The 14,253-nt window shown below is 33.6% G+C and overlaps 1 protein-coding gene across 2 annotated transcripts; it reads right to left on the bottom strand.

Moving 5' to 3' along the window:
• Positions 1-445: 445 nt before the first annotated feature.
• LOC132736303 (uncharacterized) lies at positions 446-13,870 on the bottom strand. Of its 2 annotated transcripts, XM_060723406.1 has the most exons (5): positions 13,813-13,870; positions 13,008-13,418; positions 5,365-5,589; positions 1,350-1,439; positions 446-636 (listed from the first exon to the last, which is right to left on the bottom strand). In XM_060723406.1, the coding sequence occupies exons 1-5, from the start codon at positions 13,850-13,852 to the stop codon at positions 524-526; spliced, it is 879 nt and encodes a 292-aa protein (XP_060579389.1). In that variant the 5' UTR covers positions 13,853-13,870; the 3' UTR covers positions 446-523. The 2 variants fall into 2 exon arrangements, with proteins under 2 accessions (XP_060579389.1, XP_060579390.1); XM_060723407.1 differs by lacking the exon at positions 1,350-1,439 and having other exon boundaries at positions 447-636.
• Positions 13,871-14,253: the final 383 nt, after the last annotated feature.

The following is a 14,253-nucleotide window of genomic DNA, read 5'->3' as shown; positions in this document are numbered from 1 at the left end:
GCATGGGGGAAAAGAGAGGGTCACGATATGTCTCTCACTTGATTATTAAAGCTCTTAATTAATGACAAGGAACAGTTTATATAATTAGATATGAATGAAAAGCACATTGTGGAAATATGAAACTGATATCATAACGTTTATATTTTAATCTGAACTAGTGCAAATGTAAACACGGCATTTCCTTATTAAGGCTAAGCGACCTGGCTTTTGGCCCAAGATGACCCATATTCAAACCTGATATAACAATCAATTAAACAACCTTGCTGTAAAATGATCCAGGAAATTAGACTAGAAATAAGTACATTTATCGTGTTAACAAGGTTTTCCATGTATGGTCCTAGTTTGTAACCCTATATGTCCAACATTTAAAATTCATAACAACCTTTCAAATGCGATGTAGAATTTGACCCAAGATAACCCATAATAGAACTTGACCTAGAAATCATAGGAGCAAAATGTCTGACGTTTTATGTAGCATGTGTCATTAAACGAATAACATACACTGTAAAATGATTTTACTTAATCAATACAGAAAATCATTCATACCTTTTTCTTGATATCTGTTCTCTTCACCAACCGGAATGATATGCTCCACTTTAACGGCCGAAACATCCATTAATCGTTTTAAATGTTCATCTGAAATGAATTCTGAAAAATTTATATTACATTCTATCTGTTTTTTTTAATGTGTCATTGATCTAAATGGAAACTTTTCCGGTGGTTGGTATGTTGCGATTTGTTTAGTCCACTTAAATGCATGGGGGAAAAGAGAGGGTCACGATATATCTCTCACTTGATTATTAAAGCTCTTAATGACAAGGAACAGTTTATATAATTAGATATGAATAAAAAGCACTTTGTGGAAATATGAAACTGATATCATAACGTTCATATTTTAATCTGAACTAGTGCAAATGTAAACACGGCATTTCCTTATTAAGGCTAAGCGACCTGGCTTTTGGCCCAAGATGACCCATATTCAAACCTAATATAACAATCAACAAAACAACCTTGCTGTAAAATAATCCAGGAAATTTGTCTGAAAATACTACATTTATATTATTAACAAGGTTTTCCAATATATGGTCCTAGATTTTAACACTAAATGGCCAACCTTTTTTAACAATATTTAGGGTATTGGAGCTAACAATATTGCCTCTAGAGTGTTATCTAAGTGTTTCCATAACTTGGGTTGCGTGACGTTAGTATGTGACCCAGGATTACCCATAATCGAACTTGACCGAGAAATCATAGAAGCAAAATGTTTGATATTTTATGTATCGTAAGTCATAAAAGCACCATACACTGTAATATAATTTTACTTAATCGATACAGAAAATCATTCACACCTTTTTCTTGATATCTGTCCTCTTCAGCAACTGGAATGACATGTTCCACTTTAACGGCCGAAACATTCGTTAATCGTTTTAAATGTTCGTCTGAAATGATTTTTGTCAAATTATATGAAACCTAATGAGTTGTTATTGATATTTTATTGATCTAAATTGAAACTGTTTCGGCTGTTGGTATGATGTAAAACGTTAAGTCCACATAAATAAATGGGGGAAAAGATGGGTCATGATATATCTCTCACTTGATTATTAAAGCTCTAAATTACAAGTAACAATTGAAAAAATTAGATATGAATTAAAATCATATATATGGTAGAACTATTAAACTGCTATCATAACGTTCATATTTGAACCTGAACTAGTGCAAATGTAAACACGGCATTTCCTTATTGAGGCTAAGCGACCTGGCTTTTGGCCCAAGATGACCAACTTTCAAACCTGATATAACAATCAATTAAACAACGTTGCTGAAAAATTGCCGGGAAATTAGATTGAAAATACTACATTTATAGTGTTTACAAGATTTTTCTATTATATTGTCCTAGTTTTGTAACCCTAAATGACCAATATTTAAAGTTCATAACAACCTTTCTGACCAATGTTTAGGGTATTTCAGCTGACAATATTGCCTCTAGAGTGTTATCTAAGTGTTTTCAATAATTTGGATTGTGTTACGTAGTATTTGACCCCAGATGACCCATAATCGAACTTGACCTAGAAATCATAGACGCAAAATTTCTGATTCATTACATGATATTTCTACTGTAAATGTAATCTCTAGGGTTTTAAGAATATTATTCCATGTTTTGGATGTCTGACCCTGTTTATTACCCAAAATAATTATCTAAAATAACCAAAAAAAGCTTGAAATCATTGCATCGACCATTCTGACATATTTCCAGGATATTTTGTCTAAAAATCTTACCTTAATAGAGTCAACAAATTTGTTCAATAAATTGCCTGAGTGACGTAGTTTTTTACCCAATATGATATTCATTCAAACTTAAGCTAGAAATCATGCAATCAACCTTTTTGAACAACTTCAAAGAAACTTAACCAGAAATATTGCCTCTTAGGTGTTAAGAATAGTTTTCAATATTAGGTTTGTTTGACCCTAGGTGACGCATGTTCGAACGTGAGCTAAAATATCATTGCAACAACTTTCTTACACATTTCCCAGATATTTGGGCTGAAAATTTTAAATCAAGGGTGTTGACAAGGTTTTCTTCATATTTCGGCGGTGTGATCTATGATGAACCATTTTCCATTTTCAGCTAGGAATAATCTGAACAATTTTCTGGATATTTAGGCTCTTGAGTGTAAACAATGTTTTAACATGATTGATTAATGTGACCTAGTTTTTAATCCCAAGTGGTCAACATTCGATCTTGATCTAGAAATAATGGAGTAACATTTCTAAAAAAAGTTCAGGATATTTGATCTGAAAATCTTTCTACTAAATAGTGAACAAGGGCTAGAAAACATCTAAACAATCTTTATGCAAAATCTCTAAGATATATTGGCTGAAAATATGCCCTTTTGAGTGTTAACAAGATTTTTCCATATTTGGTTAGATCTAGTTTTTGATCTAAAGTGGCCAATATTCGATTTTGACCTAGAAATCATGGAAGCAACTTTTCAGACTTTTTGGACAGTTATTACAAATAATAATATAATTTGATCATATTTATATGCGCAATACAAAAAAATATTCATTTATTTCGAATAAACTGCCGTTTAGTCGGGTAATTTTGACAAAAACCCAGCGGTCAGGTCTCTGTCGAGTTACACTTGCGGTGACTTCGATATTACATATCTTCTTAAAACTTGAAATGATTGTAATGACAGCTTAAATTCCTTTAAAAGTAATCAATTCCCTACCATTTGGTACCAAGATATTGAAAATTGATGAAAAAATGTTGGAGTTATGGAGTTCATATTAAAATGAGTGCTGAAAAATGAGCGGCGAGTTGCATACCTTTACTAAATATATAGATATCATTTTTTTATTTTTTGTGGGAGATGCAGGTAATTGAATTAAAAGCATATACCAAATATTAAAACATGTTTAAAATGAAAAATACTGCAGATTACATGGTTTTGAGAGGTAGGAGGGTTGTAGAGTGGGTGAGGGGGGGGGGGTTGGCCCGGGGATAGTGACCAATCAACGCGCCGAACACCTATGTTTGGAACATGCTGAATTATGATGTGTTTCATTTACATTTTTCATTTGCTAACCCAGATAACTCCATAAATTGAACAATGTTTTAATAATGAGACGGATTGTCAGTTTAAAAAATCTGGATCATCAAAAGTGTAGGGGTCATGACTCATGTCATTCAGGATTTTTTAAGTAAAAAAGTGGGATCTACGGAACTGGATAGAAACTGGCAATGAAGGAATCTTCAGAATGCGAATTTGCCGTGACGTTTATAAAGTTCATAGGGATTCTATTCAGCTTAAAAGTAAGTGCAATTTCTAGATCTACTCCATGTGAATCGGTGTTCTTGTTGCTTATTTTTCATTTTTTAAAGTTTTCCATCATGCATTGCAACTAAACTGTTACATCTTGTAGATCCAGCTATTTAAAATAATCATGAAACGACCCCGAGAACCGCATGTATATTTTAGAAACATGACACGTGCTTTCTCCCGTTCATCGTTAAATGAAGAGTACTTCGGCAATGGCTACGGAAAATAAACAACAGAGATTTACCATAGAGAAATAAAAATTTGCTTTCACAAGAAAAGTAGTCACTTTAGAGTAAAATCCTGAAAAATCTTTAGGATGACTTCTTTTTAGTTTACAAAAAAGTTTTATTTTCTATTCAATGTCGTTTTTTTAATTCATACCAGGCAAAAGTTCATTTCCATTTTTAATGGGACAGACTATAGGGTGTTACCAAATGTGTTTATTGCCTATCGTAACCTAGTTTTTCATCAGCACTGGCCCATGTTTGAACTCCACTCAGCAAATTAATAGGATAAAACTCATGACTAATATATTCTTATTTTATTTCAATTATAAAAATTTACCTAATTGAATTATGTGAAATAGCAAATATTAAAAATTTGCACCAGTATCAGCAGCGCAAACGCTAATTGAATATGCTGATTTAAAATTATCTTTTGTAAAGTTTAAAAATAGCCTTTCCAGTTGCCTTACTGAACATATCTTCTTCTACAGCATGAGTTATGAAACAAATACCATACACTGTAATATAATTTGTTACCGATACAGAAATTCATTCAACCATTCTGACATATTTACTTGATATTTTATTTGTAAATCTTACCCAAAGAATGTAAATAAAGGTTTGGAAAAAATTGGCTGAGTGATATAATTTTCGACCCCAGATGACTTATATTCGAACTTGAACTAGAAATTATGCAATTAATTTTTCTGAACAATTTCAAGGAAACTTATGATGAAAATGTTTGGGCTGAAAATACTACCTCTTGACTATTAATTTAAAAAAGGTTTTCTATATTTCGTAAGTGCTACCTAGTTTTGATCCCAAGTGACACATATTCGATCAAAGCGACTTTTCTAACAATTAATTAGCATCCTTGAATTTTCTTCTAAATAGTAAACAAGAGCTAGCAAACATCTAAACAATCTTTTTTCTGACCGCATTCGAAGATATTTAGACAAAAAGGTGTTACCAAAAATGTTTATTGGCTACTGTGACCTAATTTTTCATCCGAAATGACCCATGTTCAAACTCTGCTGAGCTATTAATAGGACAAAAAGTCCTGACTAAGTATGGTGACAAATGAAGCAAAAATTATTACCACTAGATTGTTTACGAAACAAATTGTGACCGATGATAAACGACTTACGCAGAACATTCAACGATCATAAACGCTCACCATGAGCTAGCATAGGTGAGCTAAATAAGCAAGCTTAAGAATGTAAACTCATTACCCAGACAGCCTGAGTTTTATGTTGGTCAGGTCTATGACACAATGAGTAACATTTGTTCATTTCATAAAATATCAAGAATTGTACCTGATTGTCTTATTGCATCTTGAACCCCACTCAATCCGATTGATGGTGTCACTGTAATTTTTGTGTTTAATTCATCAAAAACGGCTTCTGAGAGTTCATTTAATCTGTTTGTAGCCCCGCCATCTTCAAACATTGACCATAACCGCTTCATTCCATCTGTAGTTTTAACCTCTATAGGCATTCTAATCGTTCTTTTATAAACGTTTTCATCTGATGCGTCAGAGCCTAAAATAGTTAATGGTGATGATTGTACTTCAACGTTAATTTATTTGACTTTTAAGAAATTCCATTCCATTCATGTAGCATAATTTTCATTGTCTTTAAACATTTACTGCTAAGATTGTAAAGCAACACATATTTGATGTGATGTCATTTATATTCATAGATTCATGACAACACTCATACGCCTACCATGATAATGGATGTCAAAAAATAAATTGTTTTTTTATCTTTTCCACTTTATTTCTTTTGCCAAACTATCTCACCTGATGTGGAAGTTCCGTCATCCGAAGACATGCGCCAAATTACTCTGGCATTTTACTTAACGAGATATATTACTTTTTAGAAATATTATACAATAAGTTTGAGATACAATACAAATACACAACTTATAAGCTTACATAGAAAAAGAGTGCATTTGACTTCTACGCACTTTTCAAAATATCTAGAGATTTTAAATGTAGAAGAAACTTGTCATTTGAAAGAAATATGTGGATTTGGTCAATAAAATTGCTTCATGCTTGAAACATTTTGGAGAAAATTTGAGATACAAATAAAACAAATTGCCTAATCTTATTAGCAAACTTATGTTTAAGAATTGGCGATCGGGATCATTTTTGATAATTTATATAGATTTAACAACAGGGTTTTTGATATCAGGTAAAGTATTTTACTCCATACCTACATGAGATGTTTGTGAAAAATGTAAGACCCGCCCCTTAGTCAACATGTCGAAAATTGTATACAATGTTGCTTTGAAACCGTTTTGGTATTGGTCAAAAGGAATTTTCTACTGCCAAAAACAAATGCAACAGTAATCTTTGAGCAGCAAAGACCCAGAGGGCTTTTTTTCGGACCATTTTGACACACATGGTCAAGGGGACCTTGCCCTTTGACACATTGGCACCAAAATTAATAGGTATCATTCATCAAGTATGAGGGCTAAGATGTTATGCGTTGTCAAGGTTTTGGTTCGGGTACTTTCCCGAAACATGTTTTAACATTAAACAGCAATGTGACCTTGACATTTGACCTTTTCATCCCAAAATTGTTTCGGCTCATTTCCTTACGAATACAAATGCATCTATGAAGTGTCGTTTTTAAGATGGAAACGGATTCAACATTCAAGTTGAATTTGTCTTCGATTTTTGACACCTTGACCCAGAAATCAATTGTGCTTATCTACTGGCAAATACCAATATACCTGTGAAGGTTGGTGGCTAAGGGCTCATCGGTATCCAGTTATTTGTTGGAAACTGTTTTCGCATACAACGTCAATGTGACCATAACTTTTGACCTCTTGATCCCATAATTAATAAGGTTTCATCTAAAAACTTAAGCACGTGTAAAGGCCCATGAGTTGCTAAATTATTGGTCGGAAACCGTAACCAATGCACATGCAAAATTTGGGGACACGCGCGTTATCGAGATATTTACAGGAAAAATTAAAAAGAACAAGGTCAATTGGTATCTTGACCTTTGACCGATGGACACACAAGTCAAAAGGAGTCAATCACTGGCCAAGACCAATGCTCATCGGATGTGTGAGGGCATATCGGTTGTTAATGATTGGAAACCGTTTAACATACAAGGTCAATGAGACCTTAAACTTTGACTCTTGACCTGAAAATAAATAGGGGTCAGACACTGGTCAAACCCTATGCACATATGAAGACTTAGGGTGATCCATGAGTTACCGAGTAATTCGTTGGAAACCATTTTCACATACAAGATAAATGTGACTTGGCCTTTGTTCATTTTGCCTTACTAATCAATAGAAGAGGTAATTTATTGACAGAGACTAATGCAGAAGCTGGAGGACCAAGGCCCATAGGTTAACAGGTCATTGGTCGGATAGCGTTTTTATATATAAGGTCAATGTGACCTTGACCTTCGACCCCTTAAGCCAAAAGCAGTAGGGATTGGGTACTGACGAAGCCCAAAGTAATATACCAATGCGGGTTAAATGGCCTGTTGGTTGTTGGTAGTTTTACATATAAGGTGAATGTCAGCTTGATCTTTAATCAATTGATCCCATAATCTGTTGAGGTCATTCCCTGGCCATGACCAATGCACCTATGACGTGCACATGGATTGTCCATTTATTGGCGGGAACAGTTTACATACATTGTATGTCTGACCAAGAGTCTATGGGTTATTGAAATTTTGGTCCGAAACATTTTTAACATACAAGGTCAATGTTACCTTGACCTTTGACCCCTTGACCCCGAATTCAATAATACCGATGCACCTGCGAAGTTGGATGGCCCAACTTATTTATTGGAAACTGTTTTACATACGGGTTTTTGAATAATTGGTTGGGAATCGTTTTTAGGTACGTGGACATTTGAAACATTAACCCCAAATTCAATATGGGCTATTCACTGGCCTTAACCAATAGACCTTTAGTTTACGAGCTGATGGCCTACTGGTGATCGAGTTATTTGTCGTCAACCGTTTAGACATACAAGGTCAAATGTGACTTTTACCACTGACCCCTTGTCCCTTATATCAATAGGGGTCATATACTGGCCAAAGCCAATCTACCTTTGTTGTTGAGTTACTGGTTGGAATCCGTTTTGACATAAAAAGAAAATGACACATTAACCTAGTGACCCCAAAAGCAAACTGCAATTTCCAGGACTAAAGTGCAGTGGAAATATGCAAATTTGGTACAAATCATCAAATTCATTTACTCAAATAACACAAGGGAAGAACATGATCTTAATCACAGTAACTCTGACTTTTTGTAAATGCTAACTGCGATATATACATAACCTACAAAAATATTGAATACAAACAATTTGCAAAAAAACAAGTAAACAAACAAGAGGACAATGATAAATCTATATCGTTCACTGAAATGCATTGTTAGAAAAGGTCACAATTTCAGTGATACGGTCACATTGGGGTTTGCCATATTTTACCAAAGCATCATAACTTCCAAACTATTTCATATGCCTGCTACTAAATGTCTTGCTGTTAAAAACATTAGATAATGTACCTAGGTGTTTCACTCACAATTTCACCTCACTATGCATTGGCCTTATTTGTGACAGGAACTTGTCATCTTTACAAATTGTATAAGTTGATAAATAACCTTGTCCTGTCAATGAAGTCATACGCTTTCCTATAATCCACCTTACCAACAGAACAGTTTCTTAATATGATCAATTTTTATCATTGAATATTCAGATAAAGGCTGTATTAATTTTTAAACCAAATCGCAAGAAACTATTATCTGCAGCTCATGCCTTAAGTCTTTCATTTAATACGAGTTTACAATTTAGAAAAACGGATAGTAAGTGTGATCCATGAATAATTGTCTGAACTATTGCCCTTCTTAAACAAGGTAATAATAACCCCCTGTCGCCCATGATTGGGTGAATTTCTTCTTTTAAAGAATAAACTTAATGGGGTTATTATCTGCGAGACAGATACAGTATTGTTAGAGGATATTTTCTAATGAAGACGTTTTGTTTTATCCTAGCTTCTTGATATTTTAAATGCTTCCCTCATTTCCATACATTTATCTAGCGGCTCTAATGCACAACTCTTATATATTCCCTCACATAAATCATTGATAAAATCTTCGATATTTAATTGCAAAAATGATCTTTAAAATCACTGATTAAAATGTGTTGTCCACTAACTCCTTGGTGATTTCCTCCTTCAATAAACCGAGAGTTATTGAAAGTTTTTTTTTCTAAAGTGATATTTGTAATCTTCTGAAAACTAAAAAAAACAAGAAATGTCGAACTACACATATGCCCCCCACCCACACTTTCTAGCCCTTGACTCACATTATTGGTAATTTTGTTAAAGAAACTTGCCATAATTGGGTACATGGAAGTATTCAATTGTGGAAAAAAAAATAATGAAGACTTTGTGATAAATAGTTTTCAGGACAATAAGACATTTAAGGCCCCTGTGACCTAGACCTTTGAACTAGTGACCCAAAATAAATATGGGTCATCTAATAGTTGACCAATCAATATTAGAAATATGAAGACTTTGTGATAAATAGCTTTCAAAATAATGAGCGGAAACCATACTAACATTCAAGAACCCTGCGACCTTGACCTTTGACCTAGTGACCCCAAATCAATAGAGTTCACTTACTAGTTATGACCAATGGTTGTGTGAAATATGAAGACTTTGTCATAAAAAGTTTTTAAGATAATAAGCGGAAACAATTCTGACAGTTAAGGCCCCTGTGACCTTGACCTTTGATCTAGTGACAGCAATATGGGTCATCTGTTGGTTATGACCGATCACTATGTGAAATATGAAGACTTTGTGATAATTATCTTTCAAGATAATGAGCTGAAATCACACTACCATTCAAAGACCCTGTGACTTTGACTTTTGGCCTGGTGACCCCAAAATCAATAGGGGTCATCTTCAAAGTATGACCAATCAATATATCAAATGTGAAGACTTTGTGATGAATCGTAACCAAGATAATGAGCGAAAACCATTCTGACATTTAAGGCCCCTGCGACCTTGACCTTTACACTAGTGACCCAAAAGTCAATAGGGGTCATCTACTACTTATGACTTATCAATATGTGAAATATGTAGACTTTGTAATTAATTCTTTTCAAGATAATCAGCGGAAGCCATTCAGATATTTAAGGCCCCTGTGACATTGACCTTTGACATAGTGGCCCTAAAATCAATTGGGGTCATCTACTAGTTATCACCAATCAATATGTGAAATATGAAGACTTTGTAATAAATAGTAACCAAGATAATAAGCAGAAATCATATAACCATTCAAGAGCCCTTGTGACCTTGACCTTTGAAACCTAGTGACCCCAATATCAATAGGGGTCATTCACAAGTTATGACCAATCAATATGTGAAATATCAAGACTTTGTGATAAATTGTAACTATTGTAGGGGTCATCTGCTAGGTATGACCAATCACTATGTGAAATTTGACAACTTTGTGATAAATAGTAATCAAGTTAATAAGCAGACATCATATTTTAATTCAAGCCCCTGTTACCTTGGCCTTTGACCTAGTGATCAAAAAATCAATAGGGGTCATCTACTAGTTATGACCAATCAAGATTTGAAATATCAAGACTTTGCGATGAATTGTAACCAAGATAATGACCGGAAACCATTCTGACATTTAAGGCCCCTGTGACCTTGACCTTTGACCCAATGACCCCGAAATTATAATAAGCCATGTATTATATGAACATTTTGCTTTTGTTAAAAGAGAGGATTACCATGATCTATTATAGCTCTCGGAAAACCATTTTGACGTTTAAGGCCCGCTGACCTTGAGCTTTGACCTAGTGACACAAAAATCAATAGGGGTCATCTACTAGTTATAACCAATCATTATGTGAAATATGAAGATTTTGTGATGAACAGTTTTCAAGATAATCCGTGGAAACCATGTGGTCTACCGACGGACAGACCGACAGACAAACAGACCGACATACCGACATTAGCAAAACAATATACCCCCTCTTCTTTGAAGTGTGTGGGCATAATTATATTTGGAAACCAGATCAATATACACATCCGAAATGTGTTACCATAAATAATTAAACAATTTCTTTTTTTTTTTTGTTATTATTGCTAAAATATACTTCACTTTCTACAGACTAAGCCTTCTTGCAATGCTTATCCTCATGCTCACACGAAAACGAAGTAAAAAAAAAAAGAAGTGAGATGATCAACACTATTTTTTCCATTAATTTCCGAACGTAAATCACTTTCAAGGGAGTACAATCCTTGGATATACATACTGTATGTGTAGAAATATTCGCGGGCCTCAAATTTACGCAATCTTCACCTTGACATTCGATCCGCGAGTTCATGTTTAGCGCGAAAATGTCTAAACCAATAATTGCTTATTAGTCATATTTTCGGGCTTCTATAGAACAATGTACATCAATGTGTTATATGCTTTCAATACATACGGCTTTATTAAAATGTTTACTGTGTAATTGTGTTTTGTTTTCCAAGTTTTTCATTGATAAAATCGTTTATGTTTTTGTTGTTTATATTGTCTGTTTTTAAAAAACAACCTGATCAGATTAGATGTCAAGACGTTTATGACGCAAACTATGAAACAATTAGCTTGATGCAATGGTGCTGTACAAACATCTATGTACACATTCAAGAAATCCGATAATCGTATCAGTCAAACAATAATACGCAAGCAAACTGATTGTAAAACTTTGTAACACTGTGACAAAATCATGAACGTTAACGGGCATTCTTTTGTTTGCCATAATCTGTCCGCCAGACAGGTTTTTTGGTATATGCAATAGCGTAATAATGGACACCAGGTATTGAAAATAACTTTATTTTGATAGTAACATCGTCTGCATTCGTCCGTATTTTACACCATTCCAAATTCCTGTAAGAGTAATTTCCCTTATTGTTTTTAACCTGAGCGGTCTACGCGCATTTATGATTTTCGGAAGTCATACCCGCGAAATCAAAATAGTGCAAACATTTGTATAGAACCCCAAAATGGACCTTCCGCGAATTCAGATACACGTACACTATCTCAAAAATAAGTCTACTTTTTATTACAGCTAATATGTGTATAGTAACGACTTGTTATAATACAATATGTGTTTTATATTATCAATACAATGTAGTATTTGAAACTATACTAAATTACCTCACCCTCAAAAATTATGCGTGAGATATGTAAAGTTAACACGATCGCGATCGTTCGCTATTTGCTAAGTGATTGCTTTACAAAGATCAAGTAGATACACACTGAACTGATTTAATGAAGCATATCGGGATAGGCGATTGTTGAATGAGTTACATATGTACATTTGTCCAATAATTGGGTAGGGGCTTGTACGAATATTTATTTGAGGAGAGTGCGTGGTAGACAATAACTGTGATTGAGGCCAGGGGTATTATTTGATTGTGAGTGTATTACCGATAGGTTGGTCCGTTTTCCTTATCCAATTATTATCTTTGTTTACGTTTCCGCCTTTTGGCTGGTATTTTGTTTTTTTCTTCTAAGTCAGTTTTCGCTTTTTTGTAATGTGGTCCCGATATTAATTATTTTCTTTACATAAAATATCTAAACACATTTTTGATCACCAGATAACTGATGAATAAATAATTTTGATATTTTTAATTTTGCCGGGGGATTCAGTAAAAGTACAACGTATAAGTAAAAAAAAATGAAGTAAAACAGTCAATAAACATTATACCGTATAGACATACGTAGTGTTTCAAGCATTCTAAAGTCACGTAATTAAGCTTATACAGCATTGGATGTTGGCCCAAAGGGCCAGTATATTTTAGTATCCCCCCGCCGATTTTTTCGACGGGGGATTAGGTAAAAGTGCAATCAATAAATTAAAAAATAGTTTTAGTCAAACAGTAAATAAACATTCAACTTACAGAACTTAGAACAGACTTACATAGTGTATCTAAGATGTCTTTCAAGCATTCTAAAGTCAAATCCGCACCAATTGTAATTGATTCGCTCTTTATTTGTTCAATTGTATTTAGAGAGACGGCAAGCTCCGTGAGGATACACCTAAAGGCACCGCTGTCCAAATAGATCAGGATACTGTGTAAAGCGGCATAAGAACTACATTTGAACTTCAATATGATGCATTTATGCTCAGCTGGAAGGACTTCCACGTCAGGAAAGTTACCAATGTCTTCAAGCATCTTTTCAACAACTTTTCGAATCTTTGGATAATCATCTGTATCTCCTCCTGCCTTTTTTACTGCTTTATTGTAAACTGTTGTGACTATAGACTCAGCTAAATCTATGCCGTCTTTTTCATTTATAGCTCCACTTAAAGTTAACTCTGTATCTATCACTGAAAACATTATGTATGAACATTACGCATACAGTACTTACATCATGTAGAAAACATTTGTATAAATACGTGTAGTTCAAGAATGCTCTCTCACGATATTTTTTTAATATATACATATCTTTAAACGATTTTGAGAAGTGTCACCCTTTTTGTGTCATCAAACACTATGAGATAAAACGACATGCGAATAAACAATCGTAGTATCAATATTCAATTCTGATTGTTCTTAACTTCCCTTCCAAACAGAATTAAGAATAGAAACAGGTCTGTCAAGACAGATATGGACGACCAGATACATGTATATCTATTTACGAATATTGTTATTTTAGCGTTTTATTCCAAATGTGCAAGTTGCAACGTATTACGGTATTATGATATCATTATCTTCTCATACCTTTTATGATTTTTGTACTTCTATCTTCCGTCTTTCCCATACTAGTTATACTAGCCAATATTTCTGAAATAATAACGGCATATGACATTATATAAAATTTCTTTATTTTCAAAGGGCAATGTCCTTTTTATATGATAATTACAAAAGACTCATCAAAATAACTGACATATGTCTCATTAAAAGTTATTACTTATTTCATACTTAAAAAAACATTCAATTAAATTATAAATGATATGATAAAAATATTGTGTATTTGTTTTATTTATTTTATTATTATTTTTGTAATAATAATAATAATAATAACGTTGGGGTTGAAGTTGAAATTTAAAACGAAAATCGAAATAAAGCATTAGAAAAGGGTGCTACCCTTGAGAAGTCGTTTATTCTCTTCGAATTTGTTATCATGTCCTTTCATCATGTCAATCAATACTTGGAAAAGGT

The sequence above is a fragment of the Ruditapes philippinarum genome, unplaced genomic scaffold, assembly GCF_026571515.1.
Source record: "Ruditapes philippinarum isolate M1 unplaced genomic scaffold, ASM2657151v2 ctg1732_1_1_1_1, whole genome shotgun sequence".
In the NCBI taxonomy this organism is placed as follows: domain Eukaryota; kingdom Metazoa; phylum Mollusca; class Bivalvia; order Venerida; family Veneridae; genus Ruditapes; species Ruditapes philippinarum.
Note: the sequence above shows the minus strand (reverse complement) of the source record. Positions and strands in the feature narration are given on the sequence as shown.

Coding starts and splice junctions, on each gene's coding strand:
- LOC132736303 (XM_060723406.1), bottom strand. CDS start 13,852: ATGGGAAAGACGGAAGATAGAAGTACAAAAATCATAAAAG. Junction 13,419..13,812: donor AAGTACAAAAATCATAAAAG/GTATGAGAAGAT, acceptor TAATGTTTTCAG/TGATAGATACAGAGTTAACT. Junction 5,590..13,007: donor AGACATCTTAGATACACTAT/GTAAGTCTGTTC, acceptor TAACTATTTTAG/GCTCTGACGCATCAGATGAA.